This window comes from Pseudonaja textilis, chromosome 3, assembly GCF_049901715.1.
Source record: "Pseudonaja textilis isolate UNSWEBS1 chromosome 3, rPseTex1.2, whole genome shotgun sequence".
Lineage (NCBI taxonomy): Eukaryota > Metazoa > Chordata > Lepidosauria > Squamata > Elapidae > Pseudonaja > Pseudonaja textilis.
Window position 1 is genome coordinate 195,511,979 of NC_141992.1, and position 26,907 is coordinate 195,538,885.

Sequence of the window (26,907 nt, forward strand, 5' to 3'; positions counted from 1 at the left end):
GTCTGACGTTCGCTAAAGGAGACCACGTGACCCTGGGATACTGTAATCGTCATAAACTAGTGGTCAAGCACCTAAATTTTGATCACCTGACCATGGGGAGGCTGCAATGGCTGTAAGTACGAAAAATGCCCCTTTTTTTCAATGCCGTCGGAACTTCGAACAGTCACTAAGCAAACTGTTGTAAGTTGAGGACTCCCTGTAACGATACATTTCTTCCATTCGTGATGCTTGAACCTTCTCGGTGGTTTCAGAAGAGATAAAAATAAAAATAGAATTTCAAAGCAAGAGACTCACCATCACTTTAATGCCATCCTTTTCCAGGGGTGTCTTGTCATAAGTCACTTCGCACACTCTCACAACTGTGGTTGCGCCGTATTTCTTCAGGTCCTGTCAGGGAGGGGGAAAAAACAAAGGGGAAAATATTTAAGATTACCTACTCTCTTGGCTTAAGATTGCCGTCCTAGCAATTCTCTTGGCTTCAGGCTTCTCGGTGACACGTAGGCCTCAATTCACAACAGTTCGTCTAGTGGCCATTTTGAGTTACTGTTGTGGTTCGCCGGTAGCCTGTGCAGACGGCAGTGGAATCGGACAGCGGGGAAGAACAGGGACCAGTCCAGGAGTCTGGAAAGAACTTGGATGAGGGTCCTGCATCCGATGCATAGATGGGGACAGGACCACCTGGGAGTGGGGTGCTGACTCCGGAGCCTTTAGAGTCTGGCAGCAGTGAGGAAGAGGATCCAGGGGAGCCTGTTCCCAGTGCGCATATGCACAGAGCTGCTAGAAGGCAAAAGCAGCTGAGACAAAAGGGGCAAATCGGGAATAAGGCTTGGAGGTGATTGCCCCTCCCATAAGGTATAAAGGAGGCGCAAAGGTAGGGAAACCTTTTGCAGGAAGCAAAGTCGTTCACTCTGTTCAGATTAAACCTTGAAGCTCTGTATGGACTTTGTACCTTATTTGGCTTTTTTTTTTTCAGTTCATTTGGCATTTTAGTTGTTGGCAGCAATTCAAAGGAGAGAAAGGTGGGTGCTTATCTCGAGGGACTGTTTGGGGATTCATTACGGAATGAACATAATTCCCAGCGTTGAAATAAAACGAGAGTTGTTTGGACTAAGCATGTGCTTAATTACGGTCTCAGGAAGGCTTGGTCAGAACAGTTACGACCGCCCTGAAAAAAGTAAACTAAGGACCAGTGGTGTGATTCAACCGGTGTAATAGCTCGGTGAGCTCGCGCTTCACCCGACCCGGTCAAATCCCACCCCGCCTAGGACCGTTTTTCACACTTACCACTGTGGTCACGTAACCAAAATTCAGATTGCTTGGCAACTGGCATGGTCTTTATGTCTGTTTCAAGATCCCCAGGGTCATGTGATCTCCAATTACGACCTTCGGCTAAGCCAAGTCAAGGGGGAAGCAGGATTCACCGATTAGCTTTATTACGGTTAACAATGGAAGGGATTCACTTCATGACAGGGGGAAAGGAAGGTCATAAAATGGAGCAAAACTAACTTGACAATCATTTTGCTTAGCGATGGAAATTCTGGGCTCAGCTGTGGTCATAAGGACAATCTGTAGCTGAAAATAATTACAGTCTCATCCCCGATGTTGACGGCCATCGTCTTTTAACGACGTCATAATTCCTTGCGGGGCGGAATCTGAGCAACTGAATGGAGCTAGCGGAGTGTTTTAATGGCCGGATGCCCTTCCTGTTTTCAATGCGGAGTTTTGTTCAACAGATATATTCTCAGTGTGCCCAGAAATATCTGCCTCTACCTAGGATCGAACTCACAGCCTCCTGATTGTGAAGCGAGAACTCCACCTCTATGTGCCACTCCTCGTAATCTCAGGACCACCTGCCTAAATCTAAGTGCTATTCCTGTGTGAACCCCGAAATGCTACTGATACCCTGACATTAAAGGCCTGCCAATCACAGTCCCTTTGGCCAAGAGAAGATTTTAGAGCTATTTTGGGTACCCAAGGACCGCGCTAATTCTTCTTCATGGCCAAAACGTGACCTGCAAGCTATGTGGGCGGAGAGGTTGACCACGGGGTGGAAGGAGCAGGGCCAATGTTCTCGGGTTTCTTGGGCGAGGAAGAATGTTGTTTTTGAACATCTCATGCTGAGTTTAGAGCTTACACAATCGTCCTTTCCTTGGACTTCTCCTCTTGAGATGGCCCAAGGCAGATGCTGTTGTCAGATTCTTAGCGATCCTAAGTCAGAAGACTTGAGAACTTGAAGGTCATTATCCGAGTCCCCTGGATTCTATAAAGGTGGGTCAAGTTAGGACAGTTCCAAGGCCTATCGAGATTGGTTTTTGGCGATGCACTGGAAGTAATTTAGACAATACTAGGGATAGTTCTGCACTTGTGACTTACAATCCCCAAACCCCCAAAACTTTAACCTTAGACTTTCTACTATTGACCTCACCCCTTTCCTAAGAGGTCTGTAGGGGTGCACCAACGTGCCTACCATCCCTGTCCTATTGTTTCTTTTATCTATATTTTTTATTTTTCTTATATGTATCCATGTATTCTTAACTATATTTTTACTTATACCTATTATCTTGCAAGCAATTGACAAAAAAAATAAAAAATAAAAATAAAATTGAGGCCCAAACGTCGGCTGCTTAAGCGAGAGAGCTGCTCAGTCAGTTGTGCTCCATTTTATGACCTTCCTTAGGTCATAAGGAAGGGAATCACAGCAGTGGATACGCCAGTCATACGCTTGTTCAGTGAATCTGGTTTCCCCGTTGACTCTGCTCAACAGATGGTCGCAAAAGGGGATCACATGACCCGGCGGGATGCAGCCAGCGGTCGTTGATCCGGGACTCAGTACGGACTGGGAATACATATAATTCACAGCCGTTGAAATTTTTTTTAAAAAAGGGGGGGTGGGTTTGGGAACAGCATCAGTGGTGCCTTTCAAATATTTTTACCACCGTTTCAGTGGGCGCGAACTGGTGGGTGTGCTTTGCGTGCACGCGCACACACTTTGCGCACAGGCACGGAGGCGCTTTGAGTCACCTCCTGCAATCTTGCTGTCGCTTCGGCAGCGGCCACACGGTAAACTGATGTGCTGTGCAAAGCAGCTGCATTTCCAGAGCAGGACATAAAAATTAGTATGGGAGCCCAGGAGAGAGAACCGGTTTGGTCTCTGCTGCTCCTTGGCGCTACCAAGAACCAGGCCAAACCGGTAGAATGCCACCACTGAACAGCGTGTGACTGTGACTGTCTCAGGAAGCCTTGGTCAGAACAGACCAGCAGAGTCAATGGGGAAGCCAGATTCACTTAAGGACCGACTGTGTGACTGACTTAACAGCTATCCTACTCTCATCTTAAATGGTTTGTTTAGAATTTTATTGGCAATATGTGTATGAACCTGTACTTTGATATGGCTTATAGGCTTGTCTGTCTGTCGTCAGTCAGTCAGTCAGTCAGTCAGTCAGTCAGTCAGTCAGTCAGTCAGTCTGTCTGTCTGTCTGTCTGTCTATCTATCTATCTATCTATCTATCTATCTATCTATCTATCTATCTATCTATCTATCTATCTATCTATCTATCTATCTATCTATCTATCTATTAATTTATCTACCGTGTTTCTCATATAATAAGGCCAGGTCTTTTTTTTTTTTGAGCCCCCAAAATGCCTAGGCCGTCTTTTCGGGGGTGACTTAATCCCCCCCCCCCTTGCATCTTTGGGTGGGCGGGTGGCGATGGCTTGGATGTTGACCTTGGCATTGGTGGGGCACTTCACATCGAGGTCAACGCAGGCAGCACCATATCCGGGTGTGCAACAAAAGTACTTCCTAATGGCAAGCCACCCCCATTCCCCCCATTTTGCATGTTTTAATATAGGTCTTAATTTGGGGGAAGGGGCTTAATTTCATTTCATGCCTATAAAACATGCTGGGACTTCCTATTGGGGGAGGCCGTATTGTTGGAGAAACAGGGTATCATCTATTTATCTAATCTAATCTATCATCTATCTAATCTAATCTATCTATCTCTCTATCTCAATATAAATAATAATCTTAACAGCTGCAGTGATGGTGGCAAGAAAGATAATAAAAATGGGACGAAATGCACTTTAAAAGCTGCCTGGCTTTCAAATTTCAGGCTCAGCCGATACGTGGAGGAAGTGACACCTTCGCTGCTTTTTCAAGTGAAAGATCTATCCCGTCCCGTCTATCTCTTGCTGATCCAAGAGTAAACAAGGGCATTTATTTTTAATCCCCGTAGGTATTCAACAATTTCACGAGTTGTAACCCAGAGCGACCTCTGTGGACAACACAGCCTTATTGGAGGGAAGGCAGGGGAAGGTACGGCTATAAACAGCACACCTTGGCCAAGAGCCAGGTATCGCAGCAAAATAAATAAATAAAAAAACCCTCTCTTACATATTTATGTGCTATGGGCACGCTAAAAAGGAAGAGACCAGATAGGGCCCAGAAAGATGGAAAAACATCAAAAATACCCAAAGGGGAAGGTGTTGTTTGCGCTAAGACGTTCACAGACTTGAACCCAGCCATATCTACCAAAATGAAATTCAATGTAGAGAAAAATAAAGTCTTCCACTTAGCAAGAAAAGCCAAAAGGACACATATAGACTGGGTGAAACCAGGCTCAATAGCAGTGACTGTGAGAGGGATCTTGGAGTCTTAGTGGACAACCGGCTAAATAGGAGCCAGCAGTCTGCAGCAGCAGCCAAAAAAGCCAATGCAATCCTGAATTGCATCAACAGAGGGATACAATCAAGATCAAGTGAGGTACTAATACCACTCTATAAAGCCTTAGTAAGACCACACCTAGAGTACTGCAGATAGTTTTGGTCACCACACTATAAAAAAAGATGTCGAGACTCTGCAAATGCGCAGAGAAGAGCAATCAGGATGATTAGGGGACCGGAGGATAAAACATACAACGAACGGTTGCAGGAACTAGGCTTGGCTAGTCTAGTGAAGAGAAAGACCAGGGGAGACATGATAGCAGTCTTCCAATATTTGAGGGGCTGCCACAGGGAGGAAGGGGTCAAGCTATTCTCCAAGGCACCTGAAGGCCAGACAAGGCATAATGGATGGAAACTGAACAAGGAGAAATTCAACCTGGAAATAAGGAGAAACTTTCTGACAGGGAGAAAAATCAACCCATGGAACAGAAGTTGCCTTCGGAAGTTGTGGGAGCATCTTCACTTGAGACTTTCAAAGAGAGACTGGGCAGCCATTTGTCAGAAATGGTGTAGGGTCTCCTGCTTGAGCAGGGGGTTGGACTAGATGACCTACAAGGTCCCATCCAACTGTTAAAAGTACGGTAAAAGCACGGAGGGCTTATGACAGCTATTGCGTGAAATCTCTTGGAAAATCACTTTCTGGAAGAGGAAATGAAGAAACCACCAACGCACCTGGTCCTGTGTTTACAGGTGATCGCACTGCAGACCTGAATATGTCTGAACAAGCTCAGTTCAGCGGAAAGAAAAACTTTGCAACCGTTTTCCGAAGTAGAGTTGCTTTGAAACGGCTCCTAGGCTCTCCAGTGGGCCCCATGTCAACCTCCTCAGGAGGCCTGAGAGCCTTTCTTGGAGATACAGGCCATGCTTGACTTACAACCGTTCGTTGAGTGACAGTTGAGAAATACAACAGTCACTGGGAAAAGGAGCGACTTACGGCTCCTATCTCACACTTACGACCTTTGCAGCATTCCCCCGGGATCGTGTGATCAAAATTCAGAGGCTTGGCAACTGGCATGTACTTAGGACGGTTGCAGTGTCCCGGTGTCATGGGACAAGCGAAGTCAGAAGGTCGCAAAACGAGAGGCCAGAATTCACTCGGCAACTGTGGTACTAACGACGGCGGCGATTGGTTTAACCAAACGGGAGGCAACAAAGAAGGGGTAAAACTCACTTAACAACAGAAAATTGGGGGTTCCGTTATGGTCGTAAGTGGAGGAGTACTTTGCTGTGACTCTCTGGTGGCCATGCTGTTCCCTCCTTCCTTTCTGCTGGCCTCCTTGGGGGCGTTCGAGGCGCCGGCCCCGCAGGGTCACCCCGTTGACTGTTGCACCGGAGAGGCTCAAAGGGGTGAGCCTGCGGAGCCGGTGTGTTGAACGCAGCGGCAGCACGTTGCGAAACTAGAGCCAAGCTGCCTGCCCTGGGCTTCCTCAACCCTGCCCTGCTCCAAGAAGGAGGGAACAGCATTGCCCTCTACAACGTGAGTGCCCCACGGGGGGGCAGCTTGGGAGGCTGATCCCCGGCGGGAGGGGCAGCCTGTGAACTTGCTGTCAGGTACGGCAACTACAAAGAGGAGCGGGCCTGGCTGAGCGGGACAATGGATATTGGCATGTGGTCAAAGACACCCCCCCCCCGCTTCTCTGCCTCCCCCTACGTGAACCACGGATGCCACTGACTGTTGCACTGGAGCGGTGCCACAGTCGAGGCACCGGCTACGGAGCGGTGCAACAGTCAATGGGGTGACCCTGTGGGGCCGGCGCCTCAAACACCCCCCTGCTGCCTCTTAGCGCCCCCCTAAGGCATCTCACTGCCCCCCCAGGGGGCGGTACTGCCCACTTTGGGAACCACTGGACTAGATGACCTACAAGGTCCCTTCCAACTCGGATTCTCTGTAATCTGGCAGCCCCTCAAATATTTGAAGTCTGCTATCATGTCACCCCTAATCCTTCTTTTCATTAAACTAGACATATCCAGTTCCTGCAACCGTTCTTCGTAGGTTTTAGCCTCCAGTTCCCTAATCATCTTTGTTGCTCTTCTCTGCACTCTTTCCAGACTGCAGGTCACCCTCAATTTACAACAGTTCATTCAGTGACCATTCATTTACAGAAAAATGTGACTTACGATCCTTTTTTCCCAATTATGACCTTTGCAGCATTCCCACAGTTACGTGATCAAAACTCAAGAGGGTTGGCAACTGGTTCGTACTTATGACTGTTGCAGTGTCCCGCAATGTCATCGTATTTGTCAACCTTCTGAGAAACCAAGCCAACGAGGAAGCCAGATTCACTTAATAACAAGGTTACTAACTTATCCACCGCAGTGATTCACTTAACAACTGTGGCCAGAAATGTCACAAAATGGGGCAATTCTCAACAAATCCTCACTTTAACCATGCAAATTTGGGATTCAACTGTGGTTGTATGTTGAGGACTACCCGTACAATAAGCCTACAATGTTAGGACGTTCTGATGGTCTCTCACCAGGCCAGAACATTTGTTTCTCCTGAAATTTCACGAGTCCAAGTATCTGTGACACTTATTTACATCCGGTTGTGAGAGGGGCTCTCTCACTGATATCTTACCTCAATGAAAGTATTCAGCGTGGCATTAGTTGGGTTGTGGGTTATCAGGAACCTCATATTCTTGTAGCACACTTCCACAGGGGCAGGCCTGTTCATGCGTGCCATGGTGGAGACAAACAGAGGGGGGAGGGGCTCTCGACAAAAAAAAAAAAAAAAAAAAAAAGAGTTGCAAAGCCCAAAACAGAACCAAGTGACGCGAGCCTGACCAGACTGACTCTCTTCCCCCTCAAATCAACACAAACGTTGTGCAAATAGGATAACGTCGGATTCTCTAAATCCTCGACTTTTAAAAAAAGGGGACCCTGTGCTTGAGGCTGAGTAATACTTTCGTTTGTTTTTTTTCCTCCTTTTCTTTAAAAAAAAAAATCCTTAGTGTGCAATTTTAAGTAGTCGTCCTTCAGTGCCACTCCGCTTCCTTCCCCCTTCTTAGTTCTCGTCTTCTCTTCCTCCTCCTCTTCACAAAGGCATCTGCATTCAGCGAACGCGCTGGTGTTCTCTCTTGAGCTTTCACGTTACCCCATCTGGATATGTGAAATATTTGGGGGCAGTGAGAGGAGCCCGGGGCAGCTCAGGATGGAAGAACTGCCGGTAGAAACTTTCCGCGGACCTCAACAGCCATCCACGGGGTCTCTGAATGGTGAAGCCCGAGGGGCTCTAAAAGAGGCTCGGTTCGGGCAGGACCCTGTCCTTGTTCAACGAGAGGGATGCTGTGCGTGGCAGTGCTCAAAAGTGCGCCCAGCCCCCTCCATAAATCCAAAGGGAATCAGCATGCAGGACGATCTGGAAGAAGAAAAGAGACATTTTCGATCAGCACCGCGATTTCCAACCTCTTCCCAAGGTTTCTAGCTTGCAAAATGTAGCAGAAGGGCCGAAGCAGGCAATTTGTGCACATTTAGGATCTGTGGGTCAAAAAAATTCAGAACACAGCAGTAGCACTGAAGACTTATTATATCGCTTTACAGCCCCCTCTCTAAGCGGTTTACAGAGTCAGCACGTTGCCCCCCAGCGGTTTGGGGTCCTCATTTTACCCAACTCGGAAGGATGGTGAGATTCGAACTGCCAAATTGTAGGCAGCTGGCAGTCAGCATTATCCGCATGAACAGAGTTGGAAGGTACTTGGTAGGTCATCTAGTCCAACCCCCCACCCAAGCAGGAGACCCTACCGCATTTCTGAAAAATGGCAGTCCAATCTCTTCTTGAAAGCTACCAGTGATGAAGCTCCCACAACTTCTGAAGGCAACTTCTGTTCCACTGTTGTTTGTTCTCACTATCAGAAAATTCCTCCTTATTTCTAGGTTGAATCTCTCCTTGATCACTTTCCACCCATTATTCCTTGTCTGGCCTACAGGTGCTTTGGAAAATAACTTGACCCCTTCCTCTCTGTGGCAGCCCCTCTGATACTAGAAGATGCTATCATGTCTCCCCTGGTCCTTCTCTTCACTAGACTAGCCAGGCCCAGTTCCTGCAACCGTTCATCGTATGTTTTAGTCTCTAGTCTTCTCATCATCCTGGTTGCTCTTCTCTGCACTTTATTTCTAGAGTCTCCACATCTTTTTTATAGTGTGGTGACCAAAACTGGATGCAGTACTCTTAGGTGTGCAGAAGTAGCCTGCAGTACTGCACTCTAACCACTGAGCCACTGTGGCTTAAAAACCTCACTTGACTCTGCTGTGGTGTCGACTCCATCCGAACAAGAGCGAAAACGACTCTTCTTCACATATTCATTTGCACTGATGATGTTACCTAACTGGGTCATGAAATGTCTGCAAGAAAACCAAACAAGCTCAAGAGAAATCTCAAGGATCTCTGCAAACCCCACTCTCCCTTTCTAGCGCTGATGTTACCTAGTTTGGTTGTGAAATATCCAATCTAGAGCTAAGGGGAAATTTCCTGACAGTTGAGAACAATTCATCAGCGGAACAGCTTGGGTTGTTCCATCACTGGAAGTTTTTAAAGAATAGACTGGACAGCCATTTCTCCAGAATGGGGTTGGACTAGAAGACTTCCAAGGTCCCTTCCAACTCTATGACGTTCTGTTATGACAGCTACCTTTATCTCAAAAACAATGTTCGGAGACCCTGATAATAGTTGTGTTCCTGCAACAGGCTTGACCGTATATTAGAGCTATATACATTTGCACTGATGATGTTACCTAGTCGGGCCATGAAACGCCCACATGAAAACCACCAAGCTCCGAGAGCACCAAGGATGTCAGTTATCATCTTCCCCATCCTCCTCTTCCTCCTTCTCCTCCATTCCAACACACCCCACCCCCTTCTAGCACTGATGATGTAACCTAGATGGGTAATGAAAAAGAAACCAAGAGAGCACCAAGAACCCCACAGTTCGAGCCGGAGCTACAAATATTCTCTTCTATCAGTACATAGGCATTTTATTTAAAGGAAAAAAAAAAATACAGTCCAATTATGTGTGGTGCCGTGTACAAGCAACACCAAACAATTACAAAAATGAAACACAAGTAGAACCAAGTTCATTTTTGAAGGGTCTGATGGCTCCTCTCCAGAAATTGCGGATGCTCCATCCATGAAGATTTTTAAGGAAATATTGGACAACCACCTGTATGAAATGGTACAGGGCCGTGATGGCAAACCTATGGCGTGTGTGCCACAGGTGGCATGCAGAGCCATTTGTGCCGTTACGCGAGCTGCAGGCAAACTTACCTCACTGCGCATGCACGCGTCTCATAGCTGATTTTCAGCTAGTTTGAGGCCTTTTTCGGCCTCCCAGAGGCTTTTACGAAGGCTTCTGCAGGCTTTCCAGGCCGAAAACCAGGCTCGTTTCGTCACTTCCTGTTTTTTTCCAGAAATAACGGAAGTGATGAAATGGGCATAGTTTTTGGCCTGAAAAGCCTGCAGAAGCCTTCCTAAAGCCTCTGGGAGGCCGAAAAAGGCCTCAAAGCGGCTGAAAATCAGCTGTGCGGTGCAGTGCAGGTAAGGGGGCGGGTGGGTGGGAATTGCATGCACATGTTTAGGGGGTGCGAGCATTGCCTTCTGGGTGCTGGCCCATGAGTGTGCAAACGCACGCATAATTTTTGGCACAGGAGCCCAAAAAGGTTAGCCACCACTGGTATAGGGTTTCCAGCTTGAGTAGGGGGTTGGACTAGAAGGCCTCTAAGGTCCCTTTCGTTGTATTATTCCTGTTCTCCTCCACCCTATTTGGAGGTGAGAAAAGCCAATTTCAACTGGATTCTCAAATCTGCAAGCAAAATCCGGCTTTAGGTAAGCCACAAATGTGCTTGCGCCTCTCAAAATTCTGTGCAGCCATGCAAAGATATGTGATAGGAAAAATAAACATGGCATGGGAACTTGAGATGATATGAAAGCTTCGCTGATGGCGCCTGCGTGTGTACGTATTAACCTCTGCCCACACTAAGCCTTCTGCAACCTGTTGGAGATACTCTGTGGAGTTAAATTTCCACAATTCAGAGCCAACACTAGTGGGCACCAGACTAAAAGATTGGAGCTAAGCAGGACTGAATTGCTTAACCCTTCTCTTTAGGCAAGAACTGTGGCAACTTTAAGACCTGTGGACTTCAACTCCCAGAATTCCCTAGCCAGTATGGGGAATTCTGGGACTTGGAAGTCCAAAATCCTACTGAATCTATGTTAGAAAGGTAATCTAGAAAAAAATATCCCACAGCTTTGGGGAACACCAACAGCAGAAGGAACAGAAGCAGATATGCAGATTATTAAGAAATAGAACGTAATATATGGACCACAGGGTTGAACTGGGGAGTTTGGGGTGATTTCGGAGTCTGTTTTTTTTTACTTGCAGTGCAACTGATGAAGTTACCTAGTTGGGTAATGAAATGTCTGCAGGCAAACGACCAAGCATGGCGGGCTGGGGAATACTGGTTGTTGAAGCCCACAGATCTTAAAAGTTGCCAAGGCTGGAAATGCATGCCTTAAGGAGAGGGAACTGTCTAAAACCATTGGCATGTGTAATTTTTGTTTGATGAACAAATAATAATAAAAAAAAATTAAATTGTGGTTGTTAAAATCGTGGACAACCTGTGTACATTTTTCAGCTATGTGCCTAGCCAGCAAGGAGACATTACAGAGATGGACAAATCTTACTCTACAGACACAAAAGAAATTTCCAACGCTACTGATACACCCTGAGCACATAATTTAATCCTGGGTTATAAATCTCTTCTCACCTTCTGAACCCAAGGCATGAGGCTGGCCAAATGGGAATTAAGCACGAACTCTGTAATATGCTTAACAGCATCCTAAGGAAGGATTATTACGGGAATTCAAGGATTTATCAACGCTACTTTGAACTTTTGGTTGTTTGGCCTAAACTCCGTGGACTAAACTTGGTGGAATCCCAAATTTAGCTGCAACCGCCTTCCTTCCCTCCCTCCCTGTCTCTGTTCCTCTCTCTCTTCTCTCATGTTTCCTTCCTTCCTCTCTCCCTGTTCCTTCTCTCTCTCCTCATGTCTCCTCCCTCCCTCCATCTCTCCCTTCCTTCCTTCCCTTCTCCCTCTGTTCCTTCTCTCTCCTGTCCTCATGTCTCCTTCCTTCCTTCCTTCCTTCCTTCCTTCCTTCCTTCCTTCCTTCCTTCCTTCCTTTCTACCTTCCTTCCCTTCAACTTTGGTGACCGGTCGAACTTACAGTGGCACTGAAAGAAGTGACATGACCATTTTTTCACACTTACGACCGTTGCAGCAATCCCATGGTCAGTGATCAAAATTCAGACCCTTGGGAACCGATCCATATTTATGACCGCTGTAGTGTCCCAGAATCACAAGATCTCCCTTTTTGTGACCTTCGGATGAGAAAAGTCAAGGAGGGAAAGCCAGATTCATTTAACAACCATGTGACTAAACTGAACCACTGCAGTGGCCAGAAAGTTTGTAAAACGGAGCAAAATTCACTTAGCCAACATCTGCCTTCCTTAGCCACAAAAAAAATTCAGGCTCAATTGGGGCGGTAAGTCGAGGACTTATGTGTCGTATTAACAAATGCTACTTTTTCTTTTCCAAGTCCATTTTTGAGAGCCTCTCTTTTCCCTCCAAAGAAAGAAAGAGATCAAGAGGCTTTTTACGTTGACCAGGAGGTGTGATGACCCAGGGCGTGGCACAAAGGCAACACGGTCAGATAATCATTAGGTGTCCCTTTATTAGCTCCAACTTTGTGTCCCCAATATCCTGGTTACTTTCAGGGCTGGAGACAAACTTCCCAAGGAACAGCCTGTGGCTGCAGAGAATCAAGTCCAAAACATGATCAACAAAAACTGTAACTAAAAGTCCAATCAAGGCAAGATGAGGTAATTAGTCCGGCAGTGCAGAAGCAAGAATTCTAGACGTGAAGGCACAGCTATAACTCAACATGGTTGGGAAGATGCCAGGAACACAGATAAGCAAAGTCAACACAAGATAAACTCATGTTTGCTCCCAGCACCTGCCGCAGTTAGCATTTAGTTCTTTTAAACTTTCATTCCCAGCTGTGGCTAATGAAGGGAATCAGGGCCCTTTCCTCCCCCATAAGCCGCGCAACCCACATTACTCCCTTCTCCATTCCTTCCTGTGTGCCCGAGGATGAAGAGCGGGTGGGCCTGGGTCTTCCTCTGAACTCCCTTTCCCTTGTTCTACCTCTCCCCTGCTCTGCCCAGCCGGACTTTGGCCTTCCCCAGTTTCCTCCACAGCCAACAGAGCCACACTCCCACTCCCTGTCAGCTGTTCGTCTTCCTCCTCGGATTCAGACTCCGACAGGGGCATGACACGGGGAAAGGTAGGAACGGAGAAATAGGTCCAAAGGTGCACCTTTGGGACAATCGTGGCCTGGATGACTGAGAATCTTTACAGACTTTTACCTGTATTAATATTAGGTGAGACCTCAAAAACACCTCCCTGAAGACCAAGAAGTTTCCCCGAGGATGGGCTCCAACATGAGTATGAAAGCTTGGAAGAACAAAACTTCGGGTCTTGGTGACTGACTCAAGATTGGATCCTGCATTATATTCGCCTTCATTCGCAAGACCTCAAAAATACCAAGGTGAATCCGTGTCCCCTCCAGAGGACCACCAAGAAGGTGTACCGATAGCCCTTGATTTATAACCACTCGTTTAGTGACCGTCCGAAGTTACCACAGTACTGAAAAAAAGAGGCTTATGACCATTCCCCACACTTATGACCGCTGCAGCATCCCCAAGGTCAGGTGATCAAACTTCAGCGGCTAAAATTTTGGACATGGCATTAATTCGGACAAATGGCAAACTTTATGAGAGAGAAACAAACGAACAAAAAATAAAAATTGGCCACATCATTTAAGGAAAACCTATACAAAATGTTCTATAGGTCAGGGGTTGCCAAACCTTTTGGACCTCAGGAACCACCAAACTCATAATTTTAAATCCCGCAGACCGGAGACCCTGGGAAAATCCCCCCCAAAATTCCCCACCTATTTTCCCTACCGATCAGTCGTTCTTTATTTGAGATCGCGCGATACCCATTTCCAGCTCCGTTCTCTGGGGTGGGGGTAGGGAGAGAGACTTTTGGCTTAATGCAAGGAAAGCAGCAGAAGTCTCTTTCTATCCCCCAAACTCCACCAGAAATGAGTCTTTGCTGACGCAGCCTCTTGGAGCAGGAGGCCTTGCAAGGGTCCCAAAGACTCATTCCTGGAGGAGTTTGGGGGAGAGAAAGAAAGACTTTGGCTGCTTTCCTTGTGTGCAGCCAAAAGCGGAAGAAGAAAGAAGCGGAAAGCAGCAGCCCGGTGGCCAGGCGAGGCGCGTGGAGTGCGTGGGGCAAGTTCCCCCACTCCCCCCTTTCCTCCCCTCTCCTCACTACCTCGTGTTGTTCACAATGCAAGCGACGCAAGCCTTGTCTTCCCACGGGCCATGTGAGTGGCACAACCTTGTGTTCCCGCGCAGCCTGGTTTAATGGCTTTGGGGGTGACAATTTCTCTACAGACCACCAATCCCCTGTGCACCCATGTGCAAGATATGTGCAAGATATTCCCCCCATGCACTGCGCGTCTCCCCGCACATGCGCGCCAGATACCTGACAATCAGCTTTCAGGCGGTCGGTGGGCACATGCATGCGCAGTGGGGCTCTTCTGGGCGTCCTCTCGCATGCTGGCAGAAGTGGCTCTGTGTGCCACTTCTGACAAGCGTGCCCCAGGTTCGCCTTCACGGTTATAAAGTATGGGATAAATTCTATCAATGGTGGGGGAAAAAAGGAAGGATCTAGAACCAAAAGATAGGAGGGTAGGCAGAACGGATGAGTAGAAATAACAAATATTGCATAAATGCATATAAAACATGTACTCGATGCCATAATACATATGACGAACAGGATTGTCAGGAACGATTTACACCACGTCCAATGTTTTTAATAATTCACTTCAAGAAAACGCTTGAAGAAAATAAATAAATAAATAAATAAAAAGATTGGATCCTGCATTATATTCGCCTTCATTCACACGACCCTCAAAAATACCAAGATGAATCTGTGTCCCCTCCACAGGACCACCAAGAAGGCGTACAGATAAGTCATTGATTTACAACCATTCGTTTAGTGACCGTCCAAAGTTACCACAGTCCTGGAAAAAAGGGACTTATGACTATTTTTCACACTTATTACTGCTGCAACAATCCCGTCACATGTTCAAAATTCGGATGCTCGTCCACTGTTCCGTATTTATGACGGTTGTGGCATCCCCGGGGATCAAGTGATTCCCTTTAGCGACCTTTGGACAAAGTCAAGCGGGGAGGAGCCAGATTCACTTAATGACCATGTGACTAATTTAATGACTGCAGCGATTCACCTATAACAAAACATGGTGAAAAATGTTGTAAAATGTGGGGGGGAAACTCGCTTAACCACTTTCTCACTCAGCGACAGAAATTCTGGGCTCCATTGTGGATGTAAGCCGAGAACTATCTATACTTCTAAGCATCAGTTGTGGGGTTTTTATTTCGGGTGCAAACTCTGCCGCCCAATACATTTCCTCACAGGTACTTCATTTAGTGACCATTTGAACTTACAATGGCACTGGAAAAAAGGGACTTACAACCGCTTTTCACACTTAAAGCCATTACAACATCCCAGGGTCATGTGATCAAAATTCAAGATACTTGAATTTCAAGATATCTGAATTCAAGATAAAATTCAAAATTCAAGATACTTGGCAACTGGCTTGTACTTATGACAGTTGCAGTGTCCCGGGCACACAAGCAAATTCAATGGGGAGTCCAGATTCACTTAACGACTGGGTGGCTAACTTAACAACTGCAGCGAGTTCACTTCACCAATGCGTCGAGAAAGAAGTCGCAAAACGGGGGGGCAAAACTCTCGTAGCCAATTGCTCACTTAGCAACCTAAATTCTAGGCTCGACTATGGTCGCAAGTCAAGGACTTCCTGGAAAGAGAAGCAGCCAGTTTTCGAGCGAATTGAACAACTGCAGCGAATCACTTAACCAGCATGTCGAGAAAAGTCATCCAATGGGGAGGAGGAAAAAAAAAAAAAACGCCTTCACTTACCCGATTTCTCACTTAGCAATATAAATTCCGGGCTTCCCCTCTGGCCGTTAAGCCGAGGACTTCCCGAAAAAAGAACAGCTAATTTAGGAGCCAAACGATCTCAACTTGCAAGGGAAGGGGTCCAGAGGAGAAACTTCATCTCTGTAGGCTTGAGAAAATCCCTCTATAAAATGGCTGTGCTATTTTGGGTGCGATGTTCTCACTTGGCAAAGCAGGTAGGAGATTAAGAGCTAGAGATTGAATAACAAGACCCAGAATGTGAAAGCAAGAGGAGGGAAAAAAAAAAAAAAAACCTCCTCCATGCCTTACCTTAAATTTGTCCAGAGCTTCCCACGCCACAGATCTAAAACCACACAATACCATCCAGTTTTTTGGGAAAAAAACTAAAAACAAAACAGAAGGCGTTGCAATGCCTCGGGCTTCCAAGGAACGCAACTTTTACGGACAGACTATCAAGTCTAAAACTTCTGAGGTCACCTTCCCTTCCATGTCAAACTGGTTTGGTCATTTGCTCGGAAGACGCTTCTTTCCTGCTTCTGGATTCTCCCTTCCTTTCTGGATGCTGGGGAGACGCTCCCTGTGGCAGGAGGAAACCTGTCCATGCGTGACACGAGAACTGGCGAGAATATGCCTGTGTGTGCAAAACTCCCGAAAGTTTTCGACACACTTTTAAAGGAGCACGCTAGAGGCAGAACACGGGGAGATTCCGTCCTCCAGAAAGGATGGGTGTGCCGGGCATCGTCACCGAACAATTTCCTCTTCTTTTCCACCCTGAAAAGTATCACGCCGACAAAGGCAGACATGTGCGGATCAGAAAGCGAACATAAATCACAAAGAGGCTTTTGCCAACCCATGTGAGAAACTGGCTGTCCCATGGCACCATCAGGCACAGCACAGGATGGTCCTTGAAGGACAACACTTTGGACCGTAAGACAAGGCGGTCAAAAAGACAAGAGGAATATTTTTACTGTCGGACGATTAGCTGCCTCGACAGGTAGCTCTCGACTTACAACAGGCAGCTTAGTGTCCGTTTGAAGTTACAACACACTGGAAAAAAGTGACTGATCACACTTACAACCATGGCAGCAGTCTCCCCATGGTCACCTGATCAAAATCTGGACGCTTGGTAGATTGAGATAAGAACCTACAGTCTCAATTTTTAAATTTACATAGTAATATTTATTAACCGTTTCTATAGATATATGGAGATTCCATACCCATCATCCACGCTATGGAGATTCCCCACCAGGGCTCAAGAAGCAAAACGGCTTTAAAGGCGGAAATCCCCCCCCCCCCCAAAAAAAGTCCAGCTGTCTCTTGAAAACAACCATTTCTGTAACAGAAAAAAAAATCCAAAAAGCTTTGTTTTCTCAATCCCAAGCATGAAGTCCAGAAGCGGTTTCCAAACAAAGGCAGTGATGCACTGAACAATTGTGGCAAGACAGATTATTAAATGGGGAGAAAAGTTGCTTCACAACTGTCTTCCTTAGCAAGAGAAATTTTGGGTTTAATTTAAGGATTATCTGAATATATAGAGTCAATTCCAGGTTACAAAGACAGAATCCACGCTGGATTTACTTTTGGGCTTTTAGGTAAGTAAGGTCTCTTGTAAGTCTAACCTCAACAGAATTGTTTCGAAACTCAAGTCGTCTTGCATTCAAACATTTGTGGCACATTGTTCAATTTAGGTTTACTTTTTAAAAAATTTTTTTTTTTTTTAAAATCATCCTGCCTTCATTATTTTAATAAATAACTCAAGGCAGAGAACATACCTAAGCACTCCTTCCTCTTACTGTTTTCCCCACAACAACCCTGTGAAGTGAGTCGGGCTGAGAGTGACTGGCCCAGAGTCACCCAGCGAAGGCAGGACTAGAATTCAGTCGTCTGGTGACTGGCCAAACATTCAACCAGTTTTCATGCCTAAGGGAAGACTAGAACTCACAGCTGCCTGGTGAATGGCCCAAAAGTCACCCAACCAGCTTTCCTGCCCAAGGTGGCACTAGAACTCTCCCGGTTTCTAGCCCGAGAGCCTTCACCACGAGACTAAACTGGCTTCTACCAACAGAGAAAGCAGGAACGACTGGTTCACTAGTGCATAAAAAGGCGTCCATAACCGATGTTTATGCGAAGCTTATTAACCACGTCAACATGCAAGCAACATGCTGTAAACCAACCTTTTGGATTTCCTTCTTTTAATCCCGAGCTTAAAACAAAAAAAAAAAATCTTGTAGGTCTGCAAGAACGAAGGCAAAATCAAGAGAGCAAAGGATTCACGGGAGAGAGGGGAAGAAAGCAACAAGGGAAAAGCAAAACCTCACTTCCAGGCAAGTGAAACGCACAAAGCAGGTATCGATTGGGTGAGTGTAAAAAAAAGAAAAAAGAAAAAAAACCAAAGTAAAATCTCTAGAAAACTTTAGCTTGCTAAACATCCGGGCCAGCTCCAGTCTTCCCCTGCCTCGATTTTACCTTTTACATGAAGAAAAAGATTTTCTGCTCGGCCGAGTGCCTTTCGCAGCCAGCTTTTCAGCGGTTCCCTCCCCTGGCTGGATCCCCCTCCGAAAGAAGCTAAGCCGCTGGTGTGATCTGCTCCAAAGCTCGTTTTGCAATGCTTACCTTCCCCTGGGTCACAGGCTGCTAAGTGCTATGTGGCCGCGGCCTCAAAATAGAACATAAGCATGTAAATATATGCAGGAGAGGGCAGCTTTTCAGCAGGCTGATGAAGCCAAGGGGACGCGCGCAGGGAAGCCGTGGCAAGTGTGTAGGCCAAACACTGAATCACAAACCAGCTGAACGTGTTTTAGCTTAGAGGGTCCTGTAGAAAGCCGAAGAAGTGTCACCTTCTTCAGTGGGTGGCATGAAAGAGAGAGAGGGAGAGGAAGAGGGAGCAAGCGAAAGGAATACCATAAAGAAGAAAAAGGAAGAAAAGAAAAAGGAAGAGAAAGAAAAAGGAAGGGGGGAGAGAGAAAATAAAGAAAAAAGGAAGAGAAAGAAAAGAGAAAGAAGGAAAGGAGAGAGAAAGAAAAGAGAGAGGAGAGAGAGAGAGAGAAATATTGATTTAATAAAGATCTATGTTCCCAAAATTTCTGTGTTAATGGCATCCTCAACATCTCAGCAATTTTGCTTTTGTGGCACTTTTAGTGTCACAAACCCTGCACCGTGGCACCCCTGGAATAGTTAGAACTATCGTGTTTATAAAGTAGTAAAATAAACCATGGGTGCTGCCATGCAGCTTGGAAACTGCAGCAGTAAGATAATGATGAAATTTAATCTTAGTGAGTCTTATCAACATCCCAAACCAGCAATAAAATATGCCAGTGGTCCCGATCTGTTCCTCCAAAGCATCCGAGGGCAAGACAAGAAGCAATGGATGGAAACTAATCAAGGAGAGAAGCAACCTAGAGATAAGGAGAAATTTCCTGACTCTGAGAACAATCCATCAATGGAACAGAAGTTGCCTTCAGAAGTGGTGAATGTTCCAACGCTGGAAGTTTTTGAGATTGGAAACCATTTCTCTGAAATGGTATCGGGCTTCCTGCCTGAGCAGGGGTTGGACTAGAAGACCTCCAAGGTTCCTTCCAACTTTCTTATTCCATATTTTCTATGGATGCAGAAGTGATGGTTTGCCTTTTTTTTTTAAAACCCCACCAGCTATTTAATGCCGGCTTTATCCTTAGGGTGGATTCCTGTTCACAAGGCACAGAGGAAATATTAAATGGATAAACACAAACAGCCATTTTCAAGCCTAAATACTTATGGGGGGGGGGGGGGAGAATTACTTGGCTGGTAATGTGAGCTATGCAAACTTTGGGGTCTCAAATCAAAGAACTGATTGTTCTGATGGGCCGATTATTCCTCCATGTAAGACCTATATTTAGGTATCGTATTTAAGTATCATCTCTCTCACAGAGCCACTTGGGATGTGTAAAAATAGAGCAAAATAGAAATCTTATGTTTCTTGGGCCACTAGGATGTTTGCACAGGTGTGCATCAACACCTACACAAAACTAAAAAAAGGTTGTATATGCCTTGTAATGTTTCTGCTCGATTCAAGCCCTATGAGGGAGTCACTGATTTTTCTTAAATGTCTTTATAGCTCTCCAGCGACCTTATACAGCGGCCTACAAAAACCCAGCCTAGATTTATATGATGCGCTTGTTCACGCAGCATCTTGTCTGGGTTCACACAATATTCTTGTTGTGAGTTAACAAAATTGCTATGTCCAGAAATTAAATGATGCTTCAATTAACCCTACGGCGTTTTAAACAAGAGGGCCTCAATTAACCCTACGGCGTTTTAAACGAGTGGGCCTACGCCACCATTTCAAAACCACGGCAACGTTATGAAGTGTGGACTTCAACTCCCAGAATTCCCCAGTTGGTACGGCCAGCTGTGGAATTCTGGGAGTTGAAGTCCACTTATTGTAAAGTTATTAAGGTTGAGAAACAATAAGCCCGGATAAGACAATAGTTGAGATTCCCATCAAATGCTGAGCGTTGGACATGACTCTAGACCCTGTTTCAATACCCTGTTGTACAAATCCAGCGCCCAAGTTGTGAAGCAGAATTTGCAAACCACACAACACACTAAAAAAAAAAAAGAACCAAATCAATCTGAAGAAGCTTCTTAGAAGAGAAGTGAAATGTCTTCGATTGATAGATTTTTATAGAAATGGCTTGCTTGGATTATGAAAAAAAAGTTGTGACTTGATGTTAACGCCTTATTTTATTACAACAGGGAGTTGGAAGTCATGTTTCTCTTTCTTTCTTTTTTCTTATCCTTCCTCACTTCTCTTCCCCCTCATCATTTTCTTTCGTACTTTTGTATTTTTTATCTTATCTTAAAGCTCAATAAAAATGTTAGAATGAGAAAAGTGAAAAGTCTTCAAAGGAAAAAAAAACCCACTGAAGTCCTATTGCCCTTTGGAAAAGCACCTTTGGGACAACAAATCAATCATTTTGTGACTTTAACACTGCACATTATTCTCCACTTAAGTCTACTTTTGGTCAAGTGGATGTTTTGGCCCACTGCCTCCTCTTTTTACACAACCGGCCTTTTAAACACAACATGTGTGAAGCTGCTTCTTTGTATGTCTCTGGAATGACAGAGAGAAGAGAGAAGGACTGGTATCCACTTAGACGGCAGGAAAAGGAGCTCCTTGCTTCGGCTCTATTTATAACCTAACCGGAAAAAAAATCACATTACACAGGGCTCCCCCAGTCTGCAGCTTCTCAGCCGAGACATTTCCTGCGCAACGTTTTGGGGGCTGTTTTTCTGGTTGCATGGTGGCCCGTTTTCTCATGGCCACCTATCCTGCACCTGCTTTCTGTTTTCAAGACACAAACCACAGCACACAACAGCTTGTGGGGGTGGGGTAGATTATTCCCCCTCTGCAACAGATTCACACGAAGACACCAGAATAAAAAGCCGATTGGTAGGATCAGTTTGAGCAGGTAGTACCAAGTCAGGGGCAACTTCTTTATACATATATATATACAAAAAATTATTTTTATTTTATTTTACAACATATCCATTTTTCAATTCAACAGTGTGTCATCTGGGTACATACATACATACATATTTTGTGCACATATACACTGCTCTGGTACCTGCCAGACCCTCAAACCCTTTGCGCTTATGGGGTCTACACAAATTAGGAGGCTTACACAACCACACTACATAACCACACCAGCTCAGCTACGAGGTCAAGAGGCTTCCATCCCCCGGTAGACAACGTTAGAGGACGTATAGCTGAAGCAGTACATGCAACATCAAGAAGCCATCAGGAATTTGGCCAAACAACAAGGAGTGCCAATTTATGTCCATAACCGGGACCAGAATTTCTGGGCCTAACCAAGGCGGTAATTAAAAGTGAACTGTAACCAACTCTATGACTTTTCCCCGTCACCATTGTTAAAGCAAATCACCACAGTTGTTAAGTGAATCATGCAGTCATTAAGCAAACCCCGGCTCCTCCTATTTGCTTTGCAATCGCTAATGGCGGTCCCGGTAAATAATGACCATTTTACCAAGTGCCCAAATTTTGATTGTGGGGATGCTGCCACCATCCCAAAGTGGGAGGACCAGTCCTGTTTTTGGTAGCATCGTTAACTTCAAAACAGTCCCTAAACGAACGGTCGTTAAATCGAGGACTACTGTCCCGGGAAAGAAGATTCGGCGGTCATGCTACCTCCGTCTCGAAGGGTTTCTCCTGAAGAGTTGGGAAAACTTTCTTGGAGCCAGCCTCTTCCCAGCTCCTCTAACACAACCAGAATTAAACTCCTGGCTGGGGGAGCGGGACAAATTTGAATACAGGTGAGAGGAGAGGAAAGCGCCAGTATGAAAATCCTCAGGGATCAAAGCCCCAAAAGTGGAAGCGGGGAAAGGCTGGGGCTGCCCCACATTTGCATGCAAATGGCAGCAGCTTGGAAGACATTTCTGGCCACGCCCAACGCAACACGAAGAGATAACTGTGTTGCACAACAGAGGGTGTGGGACTAGACAAATTTTGCTTCCTCTAGAACATCTATTTGGCTTCTCTCTCTCTCTCTCTCTTTGATGTGTGACTATTATCATCTATCAATCTATCATCTATATTCATCTCCTTCTTCTCTCATACACATTTATTACCTTATCAACTTCTGTATCATCTATATTCATACCTGTCTGTCTATCTTTGTCACTTCCCCTCCTTCTTCCCCTATGTCGCATGGGAGGGGGGTTATTATTTTATTGTTTTTCTTTTTATTTCTTTTATATTCTATATCCTTGTAAGATCTCCTTGAGCTGCCATGTGTAAGCAGGTGGCAATATAAATGTTCTACACAAACAGTCTGTCTGTATCTTCTATCTCTATCACGGTGATGGTGAACTATTTTGGCACTGCACCCAAAGCCATACCCAAAATGCAACATGCGCGCCCCACGCATGCGCCTTGCCCATGCACACCACCCCTGCGCATGCCCGCCAGAGACCCGAAGACCAGCTGGCTGGAGGGAAGAGCGCGCACATGCGTGGTGGAGCTGAGCTAGGGTGACAGCGCGCATGCCCAGAGGGAGGGCTCTGTGTACCACCTGTGCCATAGGTTCACCACCACTGTTCTATCATCTCATTCTCTCTCCCTATGTATCTATAGGTATTCTATCTATCATCTAACTATCTATCATCTATCATCCATCCATCTATCCAATCTCTCTCTCTCTCTCCCTCCCTCCTTCTCTGTATCTATTGCTATCCTATCTCTCTACCTGCATTTCAGCCTTGGCAGGATCTGTCCAGAGAATAGCTGACAGCTGCTAAGTCTTTAGGTCCCCCGTCACGTGGCCGATCTCTGCAGCCAGCCCGTGAGTCCTCCGGCAATAAACAGGATTTACTTTAAGGAGATATTCTCTGAGCTCCGTGGCACCTCGTCACTTTCAACTCTGCAGTGCATTTCCCCGCTAGAGATTAGAACCTGTGGGGAACAGACCCCCACAGCCCAAGAGGATATAAGGTCTTCTGCTGGAGCAGGGGGTTGGACTAGATGACCTCTGAGGTCCCTTTCCAGTCCTGGATGGCTGTGCTGTGCTGTTTCAAAGCAAGCTGCTAACCCTCGGTCCTTTTGCCAGCCAGCCACCATCCTTTTTCTCATCCTTTCCTCCTGGTTCCATTAAATGTAGCAACGTGGCCGTTGGTGGCTCCCAACAGCAGCTTCGCAACCCGTGTTCCAAAGTTAGCCTTCCACTGGGGAAACCAAAGTTTTGGTCCTTGAATAGCAGGAGCACTTAAAAGACTTCAGCGACTGCGAGAAGAAACGATGCCGGCCAAACAGGAAAGAAAACCATCAATCAGACTGTCGGTAAACTTAAATTTAACACAAAAATAGTTTGTTCGCGGAAGCGACTGCCTGCAAGGGGCTCCCGGTTTGGGGCTGAAAGGCCAAAGCGGAAGCTGTCTGCTCTGTCCAGTATTTGGATTTATCCGTATTTGTCAGGGCTCCGGTAGTAACCCCCAATTAAATCATGAGTCTCTAGCCTGATTTTCAAAGCTCAAAGAAGATTTTTTAGAAGACATGCCGGTGCTGCCTGGGTATAGCCGACTCTGAAACACATCATTCATTGTCACCCTTGACCCTGGTTTTCCCTCCACCCTCTGGGTGTATCGTAATTCATATTCTCCAAACGGGACGCATCCATAGCCAAGAGTCAGCAATCATGCTCTCCAGTTAGAATTTTGCACGGCAGAAACTTCAGTCACCTAGTTACTATCTTTCAAAACATTTACGGAATGCAGTTTCGTTTTTGCAGCTGCTACGCTACTCTCCCGCTCCCTTTTCTGTTGGCAACTCTAAAAGACCCGAGAAATATTTTATGCACATTTTGAAATTTTTTCGGATAATCATTTCATCTGATGGGAGTTTGATGTTGTTTCCAATATTGAGCAAAGGCTAATCTGGTCGCTGTTCGAATGTGTACTGTTATGTATTTAGCTTTTTTGGAAATTTGTTTATCAAAAATCCCTAACAGGAAGGACTCTGGTTTATATTCGATCTGCTCTTTTGTAATTTCTTCCAACCAAGTTTTGATTTTCTTCTAGTAATTTTGGGTTTCTGTACATGACCACCACATATGAAAAAAAGATCTTGCAAACTGTAAAAATAAGAATGCTTTTAACTTTTCTTTTTTTCTGATTTTTTCTTTCTTTCTTCTTTTCCTTTCTTTCGTTCATTTGTGTATGTATTGTTGGTTTGTTTTAACGGTAAAAACTAATAAATTATATTTTTTTAAAAAAGAAAAGAAATATTTTATGAATTGACATGAACATTTCCTGGCCATCAAGAGACATGACCCTCTAGCCCAGGTGCGTCAAACTCAATTTCACCGAGGGCCACATCAGAGTTGTGAGCCAGATCTCAGCACCCTATGGGCCGGATGTGGCCCGTTGGGCCTTGAGTTTGACACCCCTGCTCTAGCCCTCATGTCTGTCCACAAAGACGCAAAAGGACACAAATTTGACCTAACCGGGACCCAGTCGTAATCCAGGCGAAGTCAAGGAGAAACAAGGCTCAATAGCAGTTACTGGGAGAGGGATCTTGGAGTCTTAGTGGACAACCAATTAAATATGAGCCAGTAGTGTGCAGCAGCAGGCAAAAAAGCCAATGCAATCCTAAGCTGCAACAACAGAGATCCCTGTTTCAAGATCAAGTGAGGTACTAATACCATTCTATAAAGGCTTAGTAAGACAACATCTAGAGCACTGCATCCAGGTCGCCAGACTATAAAAAAGATGTTGAGGCTCTAGAAAAAGTGCAGAGAAGAGCAACCAGGATGATTAGGGGACTGGAGGCTAAAACATATGATGAACAGTTGCAGGAACTGAGCATGGCTATTCTTGGGAAGAGAAGGGTCAGGGGAGACATGATAACCTTCCAATATTTGAGGGGTTGCCACAGAGAGGAGGAAGGGGTCAGGGTATTTTTTAAAGCACCCAAAGGCCAGACAAGGAACAATGGATGGAAACTGAACAAGGAGAGATCCAACCTGGAAATAAGGAGGAATTTTCTGACAGTGAGAACAATCAACCCATGGAACAGAAGTTGTCTTCGGAAGTTGTGGGAGCGTCATCACTGGAGGCTTTCAAGAAGAGATTGGACTCCCATCTGTCATAAATGGTATAGGGTCTCCCACTTGGGCTGGGGGTTGGACTAGATGACCTACAAGGTCCCTTCCAACTCTGTTAATCAGTAAAGTACGGAGGGTTTATGACAGCTATTGCATGAAATCTCTTGGAAAATCACTTTTTGGAAAAGGAGAAGAAACTACAAGGTCCCTTCCAATTCTGATTATCTGTTATCTGACTTCACCTACCAACCACTCAGAATGAAAGAACGTCAGCCAACGATCCCTAAGGCAGGCCTCTAAAGACCCACGAACAGCCACGCTGTAAATAAGTTACAACTCCACAGATCGGAAGAAATCGGACCGCGACACATGCAGACAATCAAATCAACCTGAAACCAGACCGTTAACATCATCATAAGATAGTTGGACAACACCACCAACACAGATGGTATCTATAACCAAGGTCTATAGACTCAGCAACTACAACTAGCCAATCACACCACCCAAAATCAAACCAGGACTCAGAAAGCTATTTTAAAGGCCCAGTGCTCCCCCACACGCAAGCACAATCCAAAGCGCACTGTAAATGTCCCCCTCGAATAGGGATGAAATGTTTGCCTACAAGAGGGGTCAAACCCAACCTTCATGATAGAGTTGTGCAACTTCAACCTGATGGCGGGAGATCTTTGTCTGGCGTTCCTTGTAAAGTTTTGTTCCAGAAGCCTCCGCTCCTAACTGAGCCTGTTCAACACATGCCATTTGTGTTGGCCACACACATAGGAAATATCTTAAGGAACATCCTTTTTTTTCAGCTTGAAGTGGTAAAGGCCACCTTCTTAGCAGAAACTGGTGCGTTCCAACACCGCCAAGTCTACCAGCATCGAAGAAGAGGGGTTTTCCCAAAGCAGTAGAAGACAAAGCAAGCAGCAATGGATGGAAACTAATAATCAAGGAGAGAAGCAACCTGGAATTAAGGAGAAACCGTCTAGCAGTGAGGACAATTAACCAGTGGAACAGCTTGCGCCTTCAAGAGATTGTGGGTGCTCCATCACTGGAAGGGGTTGGACTAGAAGACTTCCAAGGCTCTACTCTAGTCGTCTTCTTCCTAGGACCTCACGTACATCTATAGCTCGGCCATCATCACCAATAGTTTGAGAAGGGTAGATGTGGAAGAAATGTTCCTCCAATATAAACAAGCAAATGTCTTCCTCCCAACAAAGACGGCTAAATAAAATGTCAGGGAGCAATGAAGATTCCAAACTGAGCTTTGAGCCCAGATGAGTCCGTTGCCAAGCGTTTTTGAGTTTTTATCATGCGGCCATGGGGACGCTGCAATGGTTGTTAAGTATGAAAAATGGTCAGGTCCTTTTTTGTACTCAGACAATAAAGGTAATAATAATAATAAGTCGAGGACTTCATGTATTATCCAACTAGCATGGGTACTAATGAAAATTCTGGGATTTATTCGATGCTCACCTATCTAAAGAAGGGACGGATTTGGGAAA

At 45.6% G+C, this 26,907-nt stretch overlaps 1 protein-coding gene and 1 long non-coding RNA gene across 5 annotated transcripts in view; both read right to left on the reverse strand.

Annotated features, from left to right (window-relative positions):
* LOC148126482 (uncharacterized) overlaps window positions 1–26,907 on the reverse strand; it is a 456,824-nt gene that overhangs the window by 280,764 nt on the left and 149,153 nt on the right. The window lies entirely within an intron of this gene.
* PTP4A3 (protein tyrosine phosphatase 4A3) overlaps window positions 1–26,907 on the reverse strand; it is a 111,072-nt gene that overhangs the window by 18,847 nt on the left and 65,318 nt on the right. Inside the window, exons 1-3 of one of the 4 annotated variants that reach the window (XM_026716054.2) lie at window positions 18,420–18,561; window positions 7,301–8,080; window positions 295–387 (exon numbers count right to left, since the gene is read on the reverse strand). In XM_026716054.2, the coding sequence (XP_026571839.1) occupies window positions 295–387; window positions 7,301–7,405 (198 nt within the window). In that variant the 5' untranslated portion in view covers window positions 7,406–8,080; window positions 18,420–18,561. Of the gene's footprint in view, window positions 1–294; window positions 388–7,300; window positions 8,081–16,115; window positions 16,250–18,272; window positions 18,562–26,907 lie in introns of those variants that run through there. The other 3 variants (XM_026716051.2, XM_026716052.2, XM_026716050.2) reach the window with 3 other exon arrangements.